This window comes from Tyto alba, unplaced genomic scaffold (genome assembly GCF_018691265.1).
Source record: "Tyto alba isolate M040663 unplaced genomic scaffold, T.alba_DEE_v4.0 Super-Scaffold_44, whole genome shotgun sequence".
In the NCBI taxonomy this organism is placed as follows: domain Eukaryota; kingdom Metazoa; phylum Chordata; class Aves; order Strigiformes; family Tytonidae; genus Tyto; species Tyto alba.
In genome coordinates this window covers 12,870,882-12,894,899 of record NW_024881320.1, presented here as the reverse complement: position 1 = coordinate 12,894,899, position 24,018 = coordinate 12,870,882, and the positions used below count along the sequence as shown (strand labels likewise).

The 24,018-nt window shown below is 37.2% G+C and overlaps 1 protein-coding gene across 6 annotated transcripts in view; it reads right to left on the bottom strand.

The window, feature by feature from the left end:
• Positions 1–18,961, bottom strand: part of CIT (citron rho-interacting serine/threonine kinase) — a 72,939-nt gene extending 53,978 nt beyond the window's left edge. For all 6 annotated transcript variants that reach the window (XM_033001420.2, XM_033001422.2, XM_033001424.2 and 3 more), the window contains exons 1-9: positions 18,851–18,961; positions 17,879–18,020; positions 16,421–16,596; positions 14,988–15,089; positions 14,590–14,732; positions 13,553–13,646; positions 12,004–12,207; positions 10,637–10,790; positions 3,012–3,192 (exon numbers count right to left, since the gene is read on the bottom strand). In XM_033001420.2, the coding sequence (XP_032857311.2) occupies positions 3,012–3,192; positions 10,637–10,790; positions 12,004–12,207; positions 13,553–13,646; positions 14,590–14,732; positions 14,988–15,089; positions 16,421–16,596; positions 17,879–18,020; positions 18,851–18,946 (1,292 nt within the window). In that variant the 5' untranslated portion in view covers positions 18,947–18,961. The remainder of the gene's footprint in view (positions 1–3,011; positions 3,193–10,636; positions 10,791–12,003; positions 12,208–13,552; positions 13,647–14,589; positions 14,733–14,987; positions 15,090–16,420; positions 16,597–17,878; positions 18,021–18,850) is intronic.
• Positions 18,962–24,018: the final 5,057 nt, after the last annotated feature.

Here is a 24,018-nt window from a genome sequence, read left to right as displayed (position 1 = left end):
ATCAGCCACAGTTAGGGACAGGAAGTAAGGTGGGGCTGGCTTTTAATGGAATTAAACTCTCAATTGCCTGTTATCTTGTCACAATCACATGCTCCCAGCCAAAGCAGCAGCCAGATTTGCAGTCAGACAGGCATTTCTCCCCAAATCAAGAATTCAGAAGCCATGATGGGAGAAGGAGTTAGCTGCTCCTTCTCTGCAACCTGATCCCAGTTCTTAGAATCATAGAGGAGATTTATTTAACAAACACTTTGCTGGTACAGGAATCTATGACATAAGCAATGCCCTTGATTTCTCCTGATTGCTTCCTACGACACAGTTATTGTCATGCTTTTTACTCTTTTGCTAAATCTTACTTTTGTTACAGGGTCACAAATTCTTCCCAAAACTCATGGTATGGGGCAGAATACAGAATATTTTAATTCAGTGGACCCTTCTAAATTACACACCAACTACACAATTTCTGGCAACAAGTCTGACTGACTTAGGTCGCTCTAACACTTCTAACCCTAAGTGGTTGGGAGAAGGAGGAGAATGGAAAACAGAACCTCTTTTATCCTTCTTCTGTCCAATTTTTTTTGAACTGTCTTTTCTCCGAAGTATTTAAAATTCCTAGCTCGGCTATGGCTTCTTACTGTCCAGTGAACAAGGGCAAGGGTATATTCCTAAACTTCATAACTTGACAACCCTCAAATTAAAAGCAATGAAAGTTACAAGGACCATGTTAATGGCACTCTGCAGTTTCCTGGCCTAACTGTGAGCAGCACTAGAGGCATTAGAGCTATCATGCTGCAGACACAGGAAAACAGATCTGCATCACTTAGCAACCTTAAGGGTTAGACTTCCAGATGAAAGATTTTACGAAGAAAAATTCTGAACTGATAAACTTGATGACTTAGGATCTTCCAGAGAAGACATCCCAAGATTCACAACAGATAAGCCTACCCCCCATTTACTGGTCTCTTCCCCATCTAGAATTTGATATTCAAGCTAGTGTGGACAGAAACAGTACTTTATTTCCTCAAGTAAAACATACATCACACAATATTTTATAAGAAAGAAGTTATTTTTATGACACAGTGTTGCAGTGATACTGAGAATAAACTAGTTACTGCATTATTTAAATACAGATATTTTCAAGTCTCCATACACTCTTTGCCATATTTAAATCACCTTCTTAAAACAAAATGCATGTATTTACTGATAAAAATATCAAAGTGCATTTATCAAGATATCATTCAAAAAAAGAAACCACTAAGATCTACTTATATTAAAACTATTTGGGGGAAAATTAAGAACATGATGTCTCTCTGTTCCAGCTCAGGAAAAAACAGGCCACAACATGCAGAAATTTTACTTGAGTCAAGAGCACATTAATCTCTATATTCTTTTGCTATACCCCTTCTCATCTATCACCAAAATTAAAATATAACTTCAGTACGTATTTTCAGTATTAGATCCACAAAGAAAGCATATCAATCAATCTGCTATATCTGTATTACTTTTCAGCCTTCAACCTCCAGCACAGTTACACCACTGTTCCTGAGACTCTACCTCTCACTCCTCTTCAGTTCTAGTCCTAGATGGATTTCATATACATTTTTACCATACATATATGGTCACTGTTGAGCCTTTTCTGACTGTTACATGAATGGTCATGTAGCCTTGATAGATGGATTGCAGTTCCCCAGACAGAAAAGATAACATCATAAGTTATTTCACTTCTAAATCAAGATAGATTTTAAACCCGGGTATCTACATTCCATTTTTTAAATTCTGCTGACAATATTAGATCATTTCACCAAAAGAATACTTTTTTGGTTGTTATGTCCTCTCCCTTCCTTCCTCTTTTGTCATAAAAGCAACTCTGCTGAGGAGGGACAGTGAAAGATTCCCTTTTTATTACTGCCATAACTATCATATAACCTTGATTCACGGTGTAGGCAAGATCAAAGATGTCAACAGTATCACCAGATTTTGTTACACACTTACCGCAGAGCGACTATCACAACCAATATGACAAAAAAACAAAAACTTGATTAAGACAGATTGACAATGAAGTCCCTTAAGGGAACTAACTAGCAACAGCGAACGATGGTTGACATGAAAACACAGCGCCTTAGTGCATCGAGTCACTAACCCAGCTAAAGCCATTGCATTCCTGGGAGGCCTCATGATACCGAGGTAAGGACTTCTCAACTTGACGTACTGCACTGGTACTTTTTCAATAGCTCTGTCATCAGAAACCAACCACCCACCACACCAAATGGTTTATACCATACTATTTATATTCTTCTTTTTCTCTGACTCCATTCTCTCAGAAATGTTTCCTTTCAATGGAAAACCATTTTTTCTAGATCTTTACCTCCCTCCACAAACACATACCCTGCATACTTCATCTGAATCTCCAGTCTCTTAACACACAATACAGCAATGTCCAGTCGTCTTCTTTAACTTGGCCCAAGAGCACACAATCAGCTGCCATGAAGCTCCTTCTCTTGTTCACTGACCCATCATTGCACATTCCCAGATTAGTGGAGCTCCATTTCTGTGGATCACTGATTCAGCCTTACACATCCCCAGCACTTGGTGCCCACTCTCCAACCCAATAAAATACACCTCCCCACACCCCCCACAGCCCCCTTTTCCATCTGTGAACTCCTCAGTATTCTCCTTCTTACAGGGATCTGCAATACCAGAAATGCAGTCACCTACTGCTCTCTCTGATTAACGGCAACAACTAATTCAAAGTATCTGAACAACAATTTTAACAATAACTGTTTCAGAATCAATCTTTCCATTCCCTTCCCTCCCCCTCATCCCAGAAATAATATCAGAACAGTAGGACATGCACAAGCCACAGCAGCAACAGATAAAACCAGAATCTGGCAGCTTCCCTAAAGCAAAGTACAGGCCAGTTAAAACAGCTTTTCCCCACACACACCATCCTCACTGTAACAAACCTTCACATTTTTCCAATAGTCCTATTCACCTAAGCAATAATTCTTACTTACTCTGATCTGAGGATCCCTAATGCCTTGATGAATGAAAACCCCACAAATGGCAAATCTTCACCAGAGAAGCCTGCTGGGTTCAACTGGCGCGTAGAGGATAAAACCCGCGAATTCTTCTCTGGTTCATCAAAATTTGAGGTGTCATCATCAGACTTGAGAGTAGGAACGAAGGGGGGAGGAGCTGGTAGAAAAAGCAAGAAGAAAAGACAAAATTCAGCTACAGTTCACTCTGCAACAGTCCCACTCATTCAGTGCTTGCAATGGCACTGCAGCTCCTGCTTTTAATCTTGCTAACACAAGCAGACTGAGCTGCTGCTCTCAAATCGTATTACAGCAACAAGAGATTAACCCTTAAGCTACCAACATGGCTACCACTCTGCAGGCAGAATGTCTCCCACACTGATTAAACTGGGTTTTGGTTGGGAATTTGAGATTGTTGGTTTTGGGAGGGGGTTTTCAGGTTAGGGGTTTTTTCTAAAAAAAACACATACATTGAATCAAATCAAAGAAACTAAGAAAATCATTACTGTAATATTCCTAAAAGTAATTAAATTCTGATCCATTTAGAAAATGTCTCCAACCTATCCAATTAGTGACACTACACGAGAATGTAGCCTGATCCTTACCTAGTCAGCTAAGGAATATATCTACCCTTTAATACTACCAAGAATCTTCTCAGTACCGGCTTCTAATCAACAGCAAACTGATCTTTCTCCTAGAAGATTCTAATAAACTAAAACTACTAGAAGCTAATTGGTCTTTAGGACGGGAAGAAATACTAGTAAGATTTTACTTCTCTAAAAGAGCTTGCTAAAGATTTGGAACACTTGCCGGGCATCACTGCAGTCTGGCTCTGATACAATCAGTTCTGAAGAGACATAAATAACAGGAATTACAATGTATTTCTTACTATAATTTCTAAATTGGTACTACTTAACTTGTTAAGCAGTTGTTTAATTTCAGCTGATTTTCTTCTGTTTGCTTCAGCTTAATTAACCAACAGAACAAAAGACCAAGTTCTTCTCAATGATGTGCAGCAACCAAGCTACCTGCTGGCTTGGCTACTTGTGTGAAAGGAATGAATGCAAAAGCCTGCTGTGCAATTCCTACCTCATTAAATCACATTTTCCAAGATTCTCCTTTATTTATTTATTTCATCACTCAGGTCCTCACTCACTGAAAATCTACTAATCTCTTTTTGCTCTATAAAGGAGACAGCTCTTCAGTCAGCAACCAGAACACAGCCCATTGTCACAAGCTGATGGAAGTGTAGTGTGCTAAAACCGTTACCATGGATCCAGTATAGATCTCCTGTAGCTGAAGGGCTGATGAGAATTGAAGAACCGGGAGCAAACATTACAACCCCTGCAGTGCAGGCTCCCTGCTCCTCACTCTCTGCATGCTCCGAGTTTAACCCTACCTGCCTGCATTCGTGACAGATGCTGATGCTTATCTGACTGACACAGGCAGAATGAGTCACGGCTGGAGCTTGCTAGCTCCCTCTAGGTTGCCAAAGCCTTTCACAGCCCGCTTTTTAACTCTTCATTCTCTAGACAAACGTACACTTAAACTACCCACCAGACCAGCATTAATAGCCAAAAATAACCTTACCAAACTGTCGGTATAAACTGCCAAATCACAACTACACAAAGCAGGCTTTGTTAGCAGCTCCCCAAGGAGCCATTCTGACACTGCTCCCAGGCAGGGAAGCGAGAAGAAATTCCACGAAGCAGATCGGATGCTGCTCACGTACAGTAGTTCCAAGTACATTAGAATGAGATAAATGGGGAAAATATACAAATTAAATAGGTTCTGTAGTAAGCAGTTTTACTTACTGGCTCCAGAACATTTAAATTTTCTGTCAATACCATGAATTTATTATTTTCTGTTATTTTATTGGTTAGAATATAAATGTAGATACAATATAATGCTGACATTTATGTACTGTAAACATAATTTTGGAATAAGATTGTTGATTAGTATCTGTATTTTTTAAAAAATTCACTTAATGTCAGGATAATGTCCAGCTACTCTTTCATATGCTCTTAATGATTAAAAACAGAGAAGCAACAGAAACCAGTTTCTAAGTATATCATCTTTAATGTAAATATAAGTCCTAAGTTACATTTAATTCATAGCAGAGAAGGATAAGTTCAGGAATTAATAATTTTTAGTTTAGGACCTCTGCTGAAAGAGCTTTGCACATCCTATTACAGGAAGGGGTTGCTGTGGGGTTTTAAACATTGCCTTTGAGATAAAATAATAGAGAAAACAGCAAACTACTCACTTCATCTGGGCAAATCTAGAATCATTCTTAAAGAGGTAGCAAAAAACAACATAGCTGCCTTTTTATAATGGTGTAACAACCCTGTTATATACTCCTCAGAGCTTGACAGGTAACTTCATCTTTGAAAGAGAGATCTAGTGCCTTACTTCTCACCAAAAATTAGCTAAGATCTTAAGAGTCATCTTCAAGCCCTTTCAGTTAAAAAGAAAGTCTCTCCTCTTACCAAAAATAAGAATTTCTAGTCAAACCACATGCATAAAAGAAAATATAATTTAAATATGCCTAAGATCAGCATGCACATAAAAAGATGAAAAGCACTCAATAGGGGAACAATGGATGCAAAAAGATAAAACTGAATGTGAGACAGCAAATCTTTGGGGCTGGTGGGAAAATAGTTTAAAGAACACAGTGTTTTACACTACAGTTTCTTCTAATGTTTAATAAAAGATGTGAACAGGTAAGAGAAATTATGAAACCTAGATTAAAAAATAATGAAAATATCATTTGCCCTCTATTTTGCATTCACTAAAAATTCATGACTAACAGTCCAAAAACTCTGCAATTTTGCAGTATAACCTTGTTACAATATTTGTATCAAGAAATAGTAGCAACTAAAAGGAAAACTTAGAACAGTCATTCAACAAAAACACTTCTAGATGTTAAGTAGTTCTGAACTGTCAACAGTGACCGTAAATGAGAATTTGGAAGTTTCGGGACACTGGAGAAAAACTCTGTAGTAAGAGGGAATATCTTTAAGGAAAAAAAAAAAAAAAGCTAGATCAAATCTGCCTGATTTTGTTAATTGTTTGATAGTTTCTTCATAGTCCTTTATTCCTAAAATTAAGGAGTCTCTTGTCTGATACCCAATATATCTACAGAATAAATGGAGTAGTCTTGTAAAAACAAGCTAGAGCAGACGAGCAATTTTGTTCTCAAATGTGGGTCACGTGGTGGCATAATCTCTAGTTAAGTTATTATTTCTTGCTTAAAATCAGAAGACTATCACACAACTACAGGATTTTCAGAACAAGTTGAAGATTGGTGAATGCAAATACATTGATGTGCTTATCAGCTTCTTCTTTACAGGGAAGAATCCTTTAGTAGAGGTCAAGATAAGCCTCTGAGAACTAAATGTTAAAACCATGCCATCGCATCTGACAAGGTGAAAAATTTGCGCTTTTTTCAGGCTCACCCAAAAGGGAGGCAAAACTATTACTCAAAAAGACAGTAAACCCAATGCTTCTACTCATACAAACTGGTTGGGTATTAAGACCTCTTTTTGCCTTCGATATGTTACAAACGAATGTACATGTTCTGTTTACCATTTAAAGTATCTTGTAGAGAACTGCATGTTTTAAAAAAGCCAATTGCTTGCCTAGATACCTCCCCACTTGTGGAAGGATGTAACCCTCTTCCATCTGTTCCAAAGAATGACTTTCAGAGGAAAAGGGGGTGTTGTAAGTTGCTAAGTTAAAAAAAAAAAAGAAAAAAGGCAAAAAACAAAACCACCACACATACACTGCAGTACTTTAACCAGTTTATCATTAAGATTAGATAAAATGTCTCTTATGGATAGAAGTTTTTTTCTTTAAACTCTGCATTAGCATGTGTATTTATGACTAGTTCAAGAAACATTGCCTTAATCAGGTCTTTCCATCCTTTCAAAATATTTTCATGCAAATTCAGAAAAGAGATACTGTATTTCCCCTGGGACAGTAAAAGACTTAACTGAAATAGGAAATACAGAATGTTTGTTAAGAATAAAAACGTGTCTTTTCTTGATCTACAAGATGATCTATATATGTTTTCTGAGGAAAAGCATCCACACAGCCTTTTTAAGTAGGTTATGCATTACTCTTCCTCAGGCTTTAGAGGCCTATTTGTGTAAAGTGTTACAGGAAAAAAAAAAAAAAAAAAAGAAAGTCCAAGTGGTGTAATTTAAGGATCTTTTCTCTAAGACCACTTAAAAAAAAACAGGCATTATACTAGTTCTAACTAATATATACGATATTATCTTAGCATCTTTACTGTTCTGCCAAGACAGTGATCCAACACATACATTTCTGTTAATAAAAGTGTTCTCTACTTAAAGAAACAAGTCAACACATTTTTCTGAAGGTAAGCATTTAAACGAAATATGTTTAACTGTTAACAGACTGAATGACAACTTTGGGTTCATAAGGATAAGAGTCTTGGACTTATGAACAATAAAATTTGGTTTCCTGCCTGTTTAATAGCAGAAGACAGCCTAAACAACAGTCTTCAACAATTTCTCAAGTTCTTATGTTTGCACAAGACATAAATTCTTTTCTTCTTGTGTATATAGTTTCCTCATGCAAGTCCAAATATGCCATTCCATTTTTAAGAACTCTTGGACTGCAGTTACAAAACATTTCTAAAAATGAAAGATTCTTTATTTTATATATATATATATATATATATATATATCGCTTAGGTGACAATAAAAGTCTTTTGACCATCTCTCAGCTAGCCTTCAGCAGGAAGATTTTTGGTTCCAAATTAAACAGCTGATGTAATTTATGGATTTCAAATAACAAAAAGGTGATTAACAAAATCCCCAGATTATATAGAATGCAATCTTTTTGCCGATAACTCAAGTACTCAAGTATGTCATTCCCTCATTCTCTACCTCTGATTTTACATACTTCTCAAGTAGTCAAATAGATCTGTTGTCACTTTTCCAGTTAAAATCTTGATCATTTAGCTGAAACACGGATAGAAATATATTTATTCTAGGTAGATAAATTCCAAATACTTTCAGAAAATTCTGTCAAGTAAATCAAAAGAATCTTTTAAAAGTTTTGTTTTCTTTTCTTTTGGTGGTGGTGGTGGTGGGGTGATGGGGGTGGTGTTAGAAGCTTCAGAAGTCATCAAATAGCAGAAATCAACAAATACAGAGAGCAGAATCTATAAAAAATGTTTCAGTACAATACTCAAAGAAAGGGTAAAATTGCCTATTGAGAGAGATTCAGTTAAACCTGACCTTAAGTTTAATGGTTGGATTCTGTTTCTGTAACTTAAGAACTGCTTCTACAGACACATGCTACTTGAACCCAAGGAAGTTGGGAGCTTTTTTAGAGGCAACTATCTTTTGTGAAGGGGTTTACTGAAAAGTCAAGTGTTTCATAGGTTACCATAACAACAAAATGTAACAAAACCCCCTTAATGACACATTCTTAACCAAAAATCGGTGCATTAAGAATGGTTATACTGGAGCTTCCAGCATGATAATTTAAATACCTGCAAGGCAAGGGTAACAATTTTTCCCTATAACATCATTGCTTTTACAGACTAGAGGAAAGTCCGTGCTGACACAGAATTTATTTAACAATCATAAAATCATTTAGGTTGGAAAAGACCTTTAAGATCACCAAGTCCAACATTCCATACTACTAAAATCTTTGACCAGATTAAATTAAGGGGGTGAGATTGTTTAATCTAAATCTAAATCCTGTGACCTCTTCCAGTACTCACTAGTTTCCTAATTTTCTCAGGCTGCCATTGCTCCAGTTAAACACCACTATCAGTGGAGTTCAAGATAAGAAAGAAACCTTTAGCTTTTAGATAGCTCAGGTCAAACCCAACAAGGGTTTTGAATAGAATGACAGGACACTGCCCTGAATAAACCAGCAAAGGGAGAACCACTGCAGAGAGCAAAGCAATAGGTGATACATTGAATCTGCTACTAAAAGCAAGAAGACTGCTGTGTTTTGTGCTAGTTACAGTGGGGTATTATGAAGTATGAGACATAACAACGAAGTCAGTGGTCAAAACTGCATGAATCTTCACAGTAGGTAGGTCCGGATATTACAGGGAATGATGCAATCCACTGGCCAGCTGCAGACAGAAATGGGATTTTTAAAATCCCAAATGATTATTTCAACATTATATCAACATCAGGGCTGATGTTGATATAATGAAATGGGATTTTTAAAATCCCAAATGATTATTTCAACATTATATCAACATCAGGGCTGCTTACCAGCTTGTCCAGCACTATCACTGTTGTCACATGAAATTGCAAAACACTCAATTAACTTGTGCAGTTGCGTGAATGCTGGACAGACAATTGCCAAGGAAACACCAGAACATATGATCACATGCCATTTTTTTCCACATCTGAGATAATATGGCACAATTGCAATACAAAAACTTCCAAAACGGAAATTGGTGTCTTAGGCTGGGGTGTGGGGAAAGAAGGCAGAGCGAGCTAGTGTCTGGGAAATGTATGCTAAAATGATGAAAAAGACTCAAGACTCAATGGCTCTCAAAGGGCGGAAACAATAGAGTTTAACAGACCAAGCTCCACAAGTTCAAAATTAATGAATCAACAGAAAAGTGAGTAAACATTCTGTGGAGCTGACAGCTGAACTGCTGAGATAGTCATCAAAAGTAGAAGCTCTGGCTTAGCAATTTATCATGGAAAATGGAACACAATCATTGCTCTTACAGCATATTTGATAAAGAATATAAGGCAAACATGTTCCTTGCCCAGATAATCTTACAATCCAAATAATTTAAAATACTATCCAACACAAGTCAGGCACTCATACATAGATCGTTCGTGATCTGTGAAATATTTGCTTCTGCCATGAAGCTGGTGCCTCAGTATTTCCAAATACTAAATTCCATAATTTCCATAGTATTATAAACAATTTTCTGCACAGAAAATTATCTGCTTTACTGGTTTTATTCTATTCCTAGTAGAATAAATAGATTTTTGACAAAATAAATTAGTCATATATTAGCCATAATAACTTTGAGGAAAAACTCCAGCGCCCCTATGATCAACAGGACCTAAAAAAATATCAAAAACACAAAACCAAAAAAAAAAAAACCAAACAAACAAACAAAAAAACAACAACACAGCCTTGAATTAAGTTGGGTTACAAGCAATGAAAGAGAAAAAGCTGAAGATACAACAAAAAATAATGAGATGAAGACAAAATTAAGCAAATTGAGGATGAAAAGGCCTGACAGAACATACTGATGCATTTTAAACTGAGGAAGGACTTGGAAAGGACCATTTTGATTTTCCAGCCTAGTGCCCGCAATAATATGCCAATTGCGTCAGAAATTCATATAGAAGTGTATTAAACTTGATCTTACCTTACAATTTTCACCTGGGAGATATTAACATATCCTATCAAAGACCCAAAATTAATTGTTTTGTTAAAAACACCTGCTCCAGGACACAGTCCTGTTTCATTATAAATACTTACTCAGATCAAACACACTTAAATACTATTATTGTACAAATTTTCATGTTACCCAAAGAAACAGATATTGTTTATAAGTACTGTATTATTCCACTTACAGTTATGGATATTATTCCAGTCAATTTTAGAAAAAAATGGATGGCAGCAGAGTCCCTCATAACCCAGCCTTTCCTTCTGCCCACAAAGCAGGCTCTGGATCAGATCAAGAAATTCACTACTAACTTTCACATCTTCTGGGAACTTCAGAAATCTCTGCATTAGAAAGAAAAGGAGTTCTGCTGAGTAGGAAAACAGTCCCAGAACAGTAAGATCAAGTTTCATTATTCTGAGATATGTCAGACACAAAGGGTAAATATTTATAGTATACAAATAAAAGTCTTGTGCAGTTTTTCCACATAGACTTTTATATGCATTTACTGCAGTGAAGATAAGAACATAGGAAAAACCATTCCCGATCAGACAAATGGTAGTCCCAGGTCATCTTATGTTGAACAATGGCCAATGGCTTACAAAAATGGAAAAGTGAAACAAGACACTTCCCCAGAAAATTATCCCAAAATTCCAAGGATTTCTGGCTTAGGATTTTCTGAACCAGGATAATGTCTTTGTATTTGCCAGATCTCAATGGATTCTTCTGTTAATTTTTCTAGTCATTCCTTGAACGTATATAAACATTCAGTAGCTGCAAACTTAGGGCAAATAGCTCCCCAGTATGAGAATATGCTATATGAAGTGCCCTTTTTTGTTTGCAATGTAGTTACTGCTGTCCACTTTAATTTGATGCCCCCAATTCCCATATTAGAAGAGATAATAGGCAAACATTCTTTGTTTACATCCTCCCATCTACATGATTACTTTTTTCTTTTTCTTTCCAACTAAATCCTACCATTCTAATGTGCTGCTTTTTGGACTGTTACCAAGAAATAAACCAACATTAGCATAGATTTTAACATCAAGATACCATCCTTGAGCCCACCGCTGAGTAAAGTTGGGATACTTTTCCCTTCATATGCTTTGGTTTAGATTTATTTACACTAAATTTCATATGATGTTTTAATCATGCAGTCACTCAATATCCTCAAGACTTTCTGCAGCTCTTCATAGCTAACCCTGGCCTTTACTATCCAGAAACACTTAGTAGGATTCAGAAACTTTATCAAGCCACAATTCATCCTTTCAATCCCTTTTAAGTTATTTTGCAAATGCTGCAATTATAGTTGCTTAAGATGGACAGCTAAACCTTTTTAATTCATGCACTGCAGACAGTTATTTTTCAGACACCTGTTACAAAAAATAATCTGATATCTAGAATACAGAGACATATAAAAACAATATAAAGCATATATTCTAAATATTTTATGAACATGACATAGTAAGAGGCAACCATAAGCTGCTTTTATCAACAGTAAAAACAGTCTTTAGTTACAGCCTTTTTACGCAAGAACATGGAAGGAGTTCTCTCTACCTGGAAGTTCATGATGTTATTGAAAGTTTTTGCTGAAGTCCCTTCAGCAAACGGAGATCTTCCATAAATCATCTCATATGCAATGACTCCTAGGGACCACCAGTCGCATTCTGGACCATAAGAAGCTTTGCCATCCCCATTCAACCCCGTTAGCATTTCTGGTGCCATGTAGTCAGGTGTGCCAACAGGTAGCTTGGCATTTACCTGGAAGCAAAGATGCACCAAGTGAAATTACAGCACACTCTGTTCCTTGTGATCCTGGCAATAAACCAAGTTATCTTTTTTTTTGTTTGTTTGTTTAAATGATACACAATTTTCAGCCCTCCAAATGAATTTTAAGTAAGTAATTTTAAGCAACGCTGTTAAGCAAAAAGTACAAGGTTAAGGAAACTGCTGATAAACAAACAAAGCAAGCTAGTTAGTATAAAATGAGTCAAATTATCAGAGCTAACTCTTACTAGAAAGTACAAACAGCTGAAGTACAAAAGCAGCATTCTAAAAAGCACAGAATTACTAAACACTGATGTTTTAAGCACTACTACTCTACCACTACTGCCTCAACTAGTATTAACAGGGACATCATAGCTGAAATTTCAAAAATAGTCAAATTTAGACATAAATATTCCCTGCCCTCATTCCATTCTGTGTCATCCCTACCTTTTTACCTTGTGTTCATGATCAGCAAAGTACTAGTATTTGAATTTCTGGAGTGTTTAGAAAAGGTAATTCAGGAGCCAATACTGCAATAATTTTTGCCTAAAGAATGAAACAAAACAGGCAGACTAACACAAAAACCTGAAGATGGCTGGAAAGAAAATGTGAAGAAAAAATTTAAAAGAAAAATGCAATGCAGAGAAGCACTGAGAAGGGAAGAACAGGAAAAACAAAATATTAAGAGTCACAATACTAAAAAAATGCTACAAAAAAATAAAAATTGTAAAATAGGACAGGAATCTGGTAACAAACTTCATATCCTCGCTTAGATATATTTTAATTTCAAATTAGTATTTGAAACTGCATGCAGTTATCTAAATTTGCAAGCAGCTTATAAAAAAATTCAACCAATTCACAGCTTTGAATATAGTGCTTTCTGGTGAGTAAAGCCCAGAACGTTGGAATGTGTCTCATTTCAATCAAGACCTCCCCAGTCTTCAAAACCATGCCACCTTTGTTACAAACGTAATTTTCAGTCCAGTTGTGAACAATTATAAATCTATGTCCTTCTTTAAACACAGCATTGAACTGTTGTAAGAATCCCTACAGGTATGATTTTGTATTGCAGTGTAGCACCATGAGAAAGTAGACTTGCCTTTCTTTACCTTATTTGTGTATTAAAAAATATATATCTACTGAGAGCTGCAAAAGATACTTGAGCTTATGTTTGAAAAGCCATTAATAAATGGGAAAATATCATTGTGAATAGATTCCATATGGGATAAGAAAGGCAAAAGAACAAAGTGTAATGAAGAAACAGATACAAAGTTAGTTTTCCCTTTTTGTCTGGACTATCCAAACAAGCCATAGACAAAGTTTAAATCCACATCATTACCATTTTGTTTACTGTCATTTTGGCAGCTGACCCAAAGTCCACCAATTTAATGTGTCCTGTTCGGTCAATAAGAACATTCTCTGGTTTGATATCTCTGTAAGCAAGAAGCAAGCGATCAGTACCTTTCCATACCAGTCCCTGCTGTCACACCTAGATAACAGGATATCCCCAATCAGCTACACAACACGTGCTCAGTTGCATAAAACCATAACAAGTGGGAGTCTCATTTCTAACTGTTTTTCTGTTTCTAAGCAAATATGAAAGTAGTAAAGTTCCCCTTATTTCATGGGAAGTTAATAATTATTGACAGAAGATGTAAAGAGAAGGTGGTTTCGCACCTTGATTACACTGTAACTGAGTTGCAGTGAAGTATTATGTAGCTTTCTTCCCAAATTTCCTCACAACTTACTCTGTACATCTTTCAAATCCAGACAGTTACCTCACATTAGAAAGCCACAGCCTATGCTCTAAGTGCAGCCACTACAACTGCTTGGAACATAAAATATTTCATAACATTTCCAAAGCCTCAGAATGGAATAAATTTATTAAACAGCAATATGATTTGAAAATGCATATAGTAGCATCCTTCAAGCCTTGATATGATCTTTAGAAAACTCTGTGATATTTAACTACTCCAACATCCTATACTGCCCTATTCACCAATCAGCACCCAACACCTTTTAACAATTACACTAATTTCCTGTACTACTTGGTGCTAAAAGCAACAAATTCTGGAAAAGATTTTATTTTTTTTATAGTGCAACATTAAGGCTTCTTTTTACTAAGCCTCAAAAAAATATACATACCAATCCTTTCTTGATATTAGTTTGAACTTTACATTAAAGTAACTGCCTTTAGCTACAATTATAGTTGGAGTCTGATTAAGTTTCTAATTTTCTCTTCTGATACATCATGTGAAATACTGTCCTGAAAGAGGACAAAATAAAAAAAAAAAAAAGAATGCACTATGCCAGAACACTTTTTCAGGAATTATACCGATCAAATATTATGTGCAATGCAAAGCAATCTTTACCTACCGGTGTACATAACCCATCTGATGGACACTGTGAATGGCTAAAACCAACTCTGCAAGATAAAACTGCACCATACTCTCATCTAGTTGGTCCTCATATCGGTTTAAGAGTGACAGTAAGTCCCCTCCAGGCTGATACTCCATAACCTACATAAAATTGTAAAGGAACACATATAGTTCATACATACAAAAGATATTCAATTCAACCCCCCCTTATGAAACTGGATACATATCAAACAGTGGCATGTAATGCAGAAAAATTTATAGAAGATGAGCACATTTCAACCATCACATTGTTCTTCAAAATAACAAGGACAATAGAGGAGAATTTCTCTATTGTTATGGCAATGGCAATAGGGAAGTCTTCAATGGAGGAGGAAAGAAACAAAGACTAAGCATTACCAAGTAGAGATTTTTCTTGTCTTGAAATGCATATTGTAACTGTGGAATCCATGGACTAGTGCTCAGAGATAATATACTGCGTTCTTCCTCAAAAAATGACACCTACAAAAAAAGGAAGTGTTCAGTTATATCATGATGCAAATGAGTTAGAATACATTAGAATCCCTTAGTTTTAGAAAGATTTGAGTCTATGCCAAAGGCACACATCACCAAAAAATTACACAGGAAATATTAAATGCCATTTCCTCATGATGTGCACCTTTAAAAAGTAATTTTACTCTTTTCTTCCTCTCCCACCTCCTTGGGTCTAGCTTGTTTTCAACTGAACAGTCTGTGCAGCAAAAGCCAGCTTCCTTTTCAAACTGGTGAAGCATCTACCAGTCTGGGGTGCAATCTTGGTTGACCTCATCTGGACTGGCCCTAATAAAATAACACTAATCTCAAAACAATCAGACAAGCAGAAATGAAGCTAGAGCAATTACGGGGTAGCATCTTACAGCTAATTCAGTAATAAATTCATTTTAAGGTATTAAAATACAAGGCTTTATTGAAATCATCTTCTAGCAGCTATTTAATTATTCAGATGTGCAGCCAGACAACAGGAAACTAATTTTATTACAGCAATACTGCAAGTTCATTTAGATCGACATTCCCTAATTCCACTGACCCACATTCAACAAGACTGAACAAGCGTCATATTGGAGGTAGTATCATACTGTGCTTTTTTGTCAACCTATGCCATTGCAATAGCAATTTTGGTTTATCTTCAATTCTGATAGCCACGAAAAATGTTAAGGGATCTCAGCAGCAACCTAACTGCACCATATACCAGGAACAACTGATGCAGATATTGCTGTATAAATTCACAAGGTCTTTCATAGAGTATCTCTGTCCTACTTGTCATCTCATGTCAGTGAAAGATTAACTTCTGTTTCTCACCAAACTATGATAACAACCTCCATTATCTCTTTTTTAAGTTTTCAAGTAACACATTTCTCAAGCTAGTGAGAGGCTCTCCATAAAAATCCAGTCACCACAGTTTGCCTTCACACCCACTCCTGACATTCTACGTCGCTCTTTAAAATAAAAAAACCCAACTTAATGCATTGCCTGAAAATTCAAGCCATCATCAAGATGATCAATACTGATCCAGTATTTCCTTTATCTGTTTTTTCTTGTCTTACAATTAGATGGTAAGATCTTTAAGACAAGGGCCATTTTTTGTTTCAGATGGCACCTCACTGTATAGATTCAAAGTCTATGACAATGGCTTTTAAACACAGAAGAACTACACACAAATACATTACTTCACTGAAATGTAGGATGATCCTTCTCAAGATACACTTTGAACTTAATTGTAATAGTGACAAAAAGGAAATGTTCAGCAAATTGCAATTTATTGTTCTACTGTCATAACAGAAAGATATACATACATGCTCCTGCGCCAACAAGGACTCCTTGCTCATCACCTTCATAGCATATACATCACCAGTAACTTTCTCTCTTACTACTTTCACATCTGCAAAGTGACCACAGCCAACCACACTCTTTACTTCAAAATCCTTCACACTGGGTTGCAGTTCCCTTAATTCAGCTATAGTCTCTGCATCTATAAAAATAAAATACTTATTTTTACATTAGCCAACTGGCATTTCATAACAAACACAACACCAAAAATGGGGAATACAACACACAAAAAAACATTTAGTTCCAGACTCTCAAAAAATGTTAAATCATTCCAGAATATGCTTCTTAAAAAAAAAAAAAAAAACAGTATGCATAAGAACTAGAAAAAGACTGTATTAATGCACAGTTAAGACTGAAATATGGTACATACAAAAGAATCAGGAAATGTTAAGACAGTTCCCATAGCAACCATAACTCTTTCCCATTCATAACATCATAGGCTGATAGTCTCTTTTGTTTCTAATTTCTTTCCAAGCATCCTTTATCAATACAAAGTGTGTTCTCTAAATATGAGGGCTTTACCCAGCAGAGTTCTACCGAGTCAAGTGGCAGGGTTTTCTCCTCTGCCTGTGGGAGGCACTAGTCTATTGTTTAACAAATAGCCACAGATATTTATTTCAGATAGTCAGTTCAAGTTTTCCATTGACTAGTTTCAAGCAGCATACACTGTGATAATCAATTCCTCACAGTAGATTGTTCTAAAAATTCTTCAAACTAGCAGAAAATTACTCTCTGCTAATACTATCTAGAAACTGTTGGATGGAACTATTATAGAGGACATGCTAAGTTGCATTTAACCAAATGGCTTTCCAGTGTACCTTACCAGAAAAACTGATGAACACTTTTTTAATTTTCCCCAAAAAGAATCTGTACACATTATCAGTAAAATATTTACTCCATTAGAAATTATATTTCTGGAGCACAGAATTACTATTTAAAAGTTACACATACAAAATTTGCATAACACATGGAAACCAAAAGATTATTTCAAGCTGAAGGAGCCAAAAATTACCAAGTTCCTTTCTATAATTTTTTTTTCTCATACCTCTAGACACTGTCCTGCTCTCAACTTCTGACATCCTTCTATTGTGCACACTTGGAGCTTTGCTGTAGACAGTACTCAGATACTTTTAAAGAAAGTGTCTCCTCAACTATAAATATACTACAGACTAAGTAGGATGCACATTCAAGTCACAGCACTTCAAAAGCCACTTGCATTTAACCTTTTTGGACCTGAACAAAGCCTTACTAAGACTGTCAAGATCCCCTTTACAATGTTGAGTCTGCCCACAAAAAGTCAGATGCTCAAAGTTCTGGGTTACAAACATTAATGAACCAAAGAAAATAAAGCATTAGTTAAACATTCTGATTCTTAAGAACTGTCTTTTAAAGTGACACCTGAAAATTAGTCTAAACAAACTTACACTTCTTGACAAAGTTGCCAACATGCTTAATTTTCATTAAAGCAGGCTTTCTGCATTCTTCAAAAAGAACGAATAAAGAATCAAGAATGCCTTCCCGGGAGAGAGGAGACATCTGCTGTTGAGTCACAAAGGGTGGCTTCCCCTGGAAAAAAAAAGAAGCAACAGCAGATGGAGTCTCAGACAACAATGAAAGCCTCAAATCAATAACATATGTATAGAGCAGATTATATATTATCCATTTAAAAATCACTACTTCAGAAATTAGACAAATGATACAAAATTGTGAGGTAAATATACCAACTCATTATGTCTACCTGTAATAGCTGTTACAGGTATTTTACTTTTAGATAAAGCAATCTTTAAAATATTGTTAAAGTCCAAATCACAGCTTTCTTGAAACTATCTACATTCTACTGATGACTCTGATCTGACTGGCTTCTTTCTTGACGTTGTACCATGTGGGTTTTTTCATGGTACAAATAGTTTAAGCAATCAGTATCAATATTAGCTTTAGAAGGAAAAGCTGCTGAACTTCAGATGATCAAACAGCAGCTGGTTAGGTAAATCCATCTCATAACAAACCCTCAGCTACATCACCCATGAAAAAACTGCAGATTACAGGACACAGAATGCAATATTCCATCTTTATATGGGAAAATCCACTCAGGCTAAAACATTAACAGATGCACATAAACATAAGACTTGCTACTATCTGCTGAACTTGTGCAACCTAGATACACACTTTGAACTTCAACAAGTTACCCCCTTCTTTTACCCTTTCCTCCAAAGGACCACACAGGCACGCTTTGAGTGTCCACACAAATAGTATTTTTACTATACAATTTATACTATATTTACTATATATTTTACTATTTATACTATATTTACTATATATTTTATACTGTATTTTTATACACTAGGTATTGACATGGATGAAACAGATCAGCTAATCCCAGGCCATATGCTCTTTACCTGAAAGAGCAGATTTAGCCGAGAAATTCGGTTGGTGATGGGCTCCATCGGTCCTGCCTCTACCGGATTTCGGGCACCGCATTTAAACTTCAACATCTTTACAGATTATCTTGTATAAAAGATCGCCTGAAACAAAGAGAACAAGGACGTTCAAGCAGAGACATTTGAATGGGTGACTTTATATACATAAAGGGAAGGGGGGGGGGGGGGGGGGGGGAGTGCGTAGAATTTAAACAACATTTATTTAAACTAGCAATCCTGACAGCGCAGAGCGCGCTGAGCCCCCCGAGCGCCCCCGCCCCGGATCGGCAGCGCCCGCGGAACCGCTGCCCGCTCTCCCACACGGCCACCCCCAGCCCCGCTTTACCGCCATCCAGGTTTGAACGGAGCGAGGGGCGTGCCCCCGTGCGCCATCACTTCCGATGACGGGCACCAAACGCGCCCCCGCCTCAGCCAATGGCGGAAGTGCCGCGGTCACGAGCCGCAGCCTGCCTAGAGGAGCGGCTGAGGCCGCTGGGGACGTCAGCGGTGCGTCACTCGCCCGAGCGGGGCGGTTAACGGCTTTAACCGTCGCGTCGGCGGTCTAGGCGGCCGGCCTGCCGCTGAGGGGGGGCGCGGGGCTCCCCCCGCTCCGCCGCGGTCTGGCAGCCGCTCGGGGCCGCCCTGGCTCGGCCGTCGGCGGGGAGCGGGGGCGGTGCAGGGAGAAGGCCAGGCAGGGCCCCCGCGGGGCTGGGGGTGCCGCTGGCTGCTCTCGCTGGGACCCTGCTCTGCTCTCACCGAGCTGTTCCCGTAAAGTGTACACCGCTTGTCCCATATTTTACCTCTTTTGGGTCTTTTTTTTCTTTGCCAAATCTTAAAAGGCAAAAATGACTCATTCTTAATAGTTCTGACTGGAGCTGGTTCAACCGTAGACTACATGTCATAGTTGGCAGCAGTTAACTGCCAGGTAGGACAGCCAGAGGAGAAATAAAAATGTTTCAGAGGTTTAAAATTATCTTCCGTAATATGCTTATTTGACCTTTATGTCCGCTTTTTTTTTTTTTCCCTTAGCACGTGATAGGAGTGGCTATTTTATTCATACATAGAGTAATTAGTTTTCAAGTGAAGCACTGGTGATGCACCAGCTCGGCATCTCCTCCAAAGTGCCTCCATGCCATCAAAATGTTAAATGGAATGCAGCGCAACCTTGTTTAACCATGGACCAGTGCAGTGATGTTGGAGAACATCAGCAAGAAGCATTGATGTTATCTGCAAACATCACACTTACACAAAACACAGGACGATATGTCAAAGTACAGTTCATTGTTACACAGTGTCTTGACAGGATTTAAGCTGGTAACAGAAATCTAGGTGATGGGGTTCCATAAAAATAATCATGTTGCTGTGGAGTGGCATAAAACAAGATGTTTTGCTATCCAGCAATCACTTTAATTAGGCAAATTCTGGCTTGGCATCTATCTGATAAAGTAATGCACTCACGGATTTATTACATTATGACTTTATACAGCCATTTTACAGATCTGTGCTTCCTTCCCCCTCTTCAGTTCACCCCGGGAACACTGACATATTTTTGGTGTATTTCTTGTCTCAAACTTACATATCTGGGTTCATTTCAAGTTATTAAACCTGAAAGAGTTTTTAAAATCTAATTTATTGTCTACTGTCTGCACTGCAAATTTGCTTTTTGGATTCCACTCAGGACACTGTCATTGTCATATGTCTCATCCACAACTGCATTGCACAGGAGAGATCAGCTCTTAAAAAGAAGTGCAGTGAAGAGCTTCCTTTTCATAAACTGGTTAATTTTCACGCTAGTGCATTTTAGTAACATACCACATCCTGCCTTGCTATTTGGAATCCTATTATGTCTGAGGGTACTCTGTCCTAGATTTTGGACAAATTTCGTTGTCTGTCATCCAAACTAGAGAACTTCAGGCTCCTCTACCTTTCCCCTTCTCCAGCCCACCTTCAGCACAAATGCTATTAGCTCCCTCTCTTTTAACTGACAAAATTACTGTTAAGTATCCACACTGTTTGTAATGTCACTTGGGAAATTGCCATATCTGTATGTTAGTTTAGATTTAGAAAATGGGGGAAGCAGAAGATCTGGGTTCTCTTTCTGACAGCTCATTTCCATACTGTTCAAATAAAGTGTGGCTGATCCTCGTTCCATCTTCTCTGCAAGATAGTGTAGAACACTGATCCACAAACTGGATGAGGAGGGGGATCATTAAGAGTTTCATCTCATCCACATTAGGCTACCCTTTCCCTTCTACAACATGAACACTAGCTCTGGGTCTCCCACACAATAGCCCAAATTTGAGCCGCCAGATGAGCTGCTTGGCTAACAAGTCTGCCCCTGTTGGATAACTAGCCTCTCAACTGCCCAGCAGGTTCAACAATGGTAACAGTTCAGTTGCTATGATTTTCCTGTTTGTAATTTAATTTTTCCAAACAAAGACTTCTTTGAAAAGTGTTGAGTGCTTGCAAGCAAGGAAGCTGGCTGTTAAAAGCATTGTTTGGGACAGATAGTTTTCCTCATGATTTAGGTGAGGGCTTAAGTTAGATTAGTTCCCTTTAAGAAGGCCCTTCAATATATATTTTTCTAGAAGCAATGTGGTTGAAGATCACTTACTGTTTTTTATTCTTTGTTGCCTTGTAAAAGACTCACATAAACAAGAATGTCTAACAGCAAAATGAAATAGTAGCATAAAAATACAGCTGAACCAGACCTGTTATCAAGCATTAAGAAAAGAAGCTGAAGTGGCAGATGGAGAGAGTAGAGGAGAGAGAAAAGCTGTACAGTTTCAGTGATAAAACCTCAGTACCCATTTCTGATGTCTCGGGTAATAAAAAAAAGAAAAAAATACCTTTTCAGAAGAACAGGCATTTTGTTTTTCTTTAAATGGTCATCTGAAGTCTTCAGAGTGAAAGTAATGATTCCTTCATACTTTTGATATTTTTATCAAGATCAATCGTAGTACACTAGTTCTTTGTCTTTATAATGGTCAGATTATATATCACTTCTTGATCTTGACAGCTACTCCTGTATAACCTCACTTAACTTGAAGGATCAGCAGCAGACCTGCAATTGTACAAAGCAAGGGCTTATTCTCTACTATTAAATTAATAGGTTATTCAAAGGCATAACAGAATAAATAGCTCTATGATTTTCCCTAAACAGGTCCCAATATGGTGCTCAACATGTTTTGCCATCTCACCATGAATTGAATTGGTTACCATCTGTTTGGCATTTTTTTATTGTAAGAGTAGGGGTTTCCCTTTATTTCCTTGGCCAAAATTCTCCTCCCTCATGCTGTTGTACAGTGCGCCAAGGTGACCGTGTTCCAAAGATTGCTTGTCCCTGTAACACCCTTCAGGCTTGCTTGGGGTCCAAGACACTGAGTAAATGTAAAAGTAAAAGATTGTGCATACAGGTATGCTAACTTTTTGCCAAGAACCTCTGTCAAATTTTCATCCAAACTAACAACACCATATTTTAATGGGCAGGGAGATGCCAAATCCCCACCCAATACCATCTGGCTGTGAACTTCTGTATTTACAGCAGCATCACTCTTCATCTTAGGAGCAGCAAGATATACGTGACTGCTCTGAGGGTGCTAACTTCCTGAGATTTACATGTGGGTAGAAGGTAACAAAAAAGGCTTGTGCTATCACAATTCTAAGAGCTAAGCATGACCCAAAAAAGTCCTATTTTTTGTACTGCCTTGGAAATCTCTTCAGCTCTGTTGTTTCCAAATTTCAATGCTAATCTATTCATGCAGACTGGCAGCAGTTTGCAACCTAGGCTTCCAGAGTATGTGGACCCCAGCAATAAATTGTGTTCTTCAGGGATTCTTCTGTTGAATGTTATGGCTGGCCTTTACCATAGCTAATCTATATGCCTATGAAAACAAAAAAAAATTATCCCTTATCAGCTCTATCCCTTTCTCGAACTCACCAGTATTTAAAAGATTTTGTAATAAACCAAGCTCTTCCATTTTTTTCCTGGCTCTAACCCTGATCATAGCTGGGCTACCACTTTCTGTATCAAAAAAAAAGGGTTAAACTTGGCTGACTTAAATACTGTCATAAACCCTTCGTAATAGGAGCTCTACCATTCCTTAATAGGACCTAAATAATCCTTAAATCCTAGGCACACTTTTTCCCACTTTCTTTTCCCAAATTATCACAAAATATGCAACTTAGATGTTAATAGTCATGCACACTACAAGGGATATAAATAGTTGTACAATACATCTTCAGGAATAACAGTTATGGAAGAGGTAAGTAAATGCCTTTTCAGAGAAAGATATGAAAGCAAAGAGAAATATTCACCAGGAAAACAATTATTCTTTCCCTCTGCAGTATTTTTAATTTCCTCCTTAGAATTATTGGAAAAGACCACTTAGCAATCATTTTCCTAGGATAAGCAGAACGGAAATTAAACTTTAAAAGACCTAAATGGCTGTCAGGTGTTTCTTCCATAGACTTCCACTAGAAGTTAGGTACAGAGCTACATCTCATAGTATTCTTCACAGTTATTTTGATTGTAATATTAAAGGCCTTTATTGTTTGTATTAGCAATATTCTAATAGTAGTATTATAGAAGTGCTAATGTTCACTGGGAATTTTTTTATATATTGCTTTTTTTTTCTTTACAGAAGTAAAATCCATTAAAATAGTGTTTCAGATACACATGGTAGCCTTCCTATTAGATACATAATCATCATCTATCTTTTTATTTATTTATAAAAATGCAGGCACATGTGATGCTTTTCAGACCTAATTCCAGTTCTGAGGATTCCTCATTCCAGTACGCACTGTTCAGTGACTACCCATTTTCTTACCAAACTCTCCTAACATACAGTCATATGTTGAATTTCTTTGCAAGCCAAAACTTAATCATGCTAAATTTCTGGTGCGACCAAAATGAAATGGTAACTGAATTGGGTCACTAACAATATTTTTATGTGCAAACCACATGAAAGTGAAGCTTTTTTTTAATCCTAATTGTCTTCCACATTATTTTTTATATTTATCCTAAAACAAATACCTCATTACTTTCTGGGAAATAATTTGTTCACTTTTAGATGCAGTGAAAAGCAAATGATATTTTGTATATCTCAGCTTCAGGCTTCCTTTGCTATCACAGGAACACCCCTGAT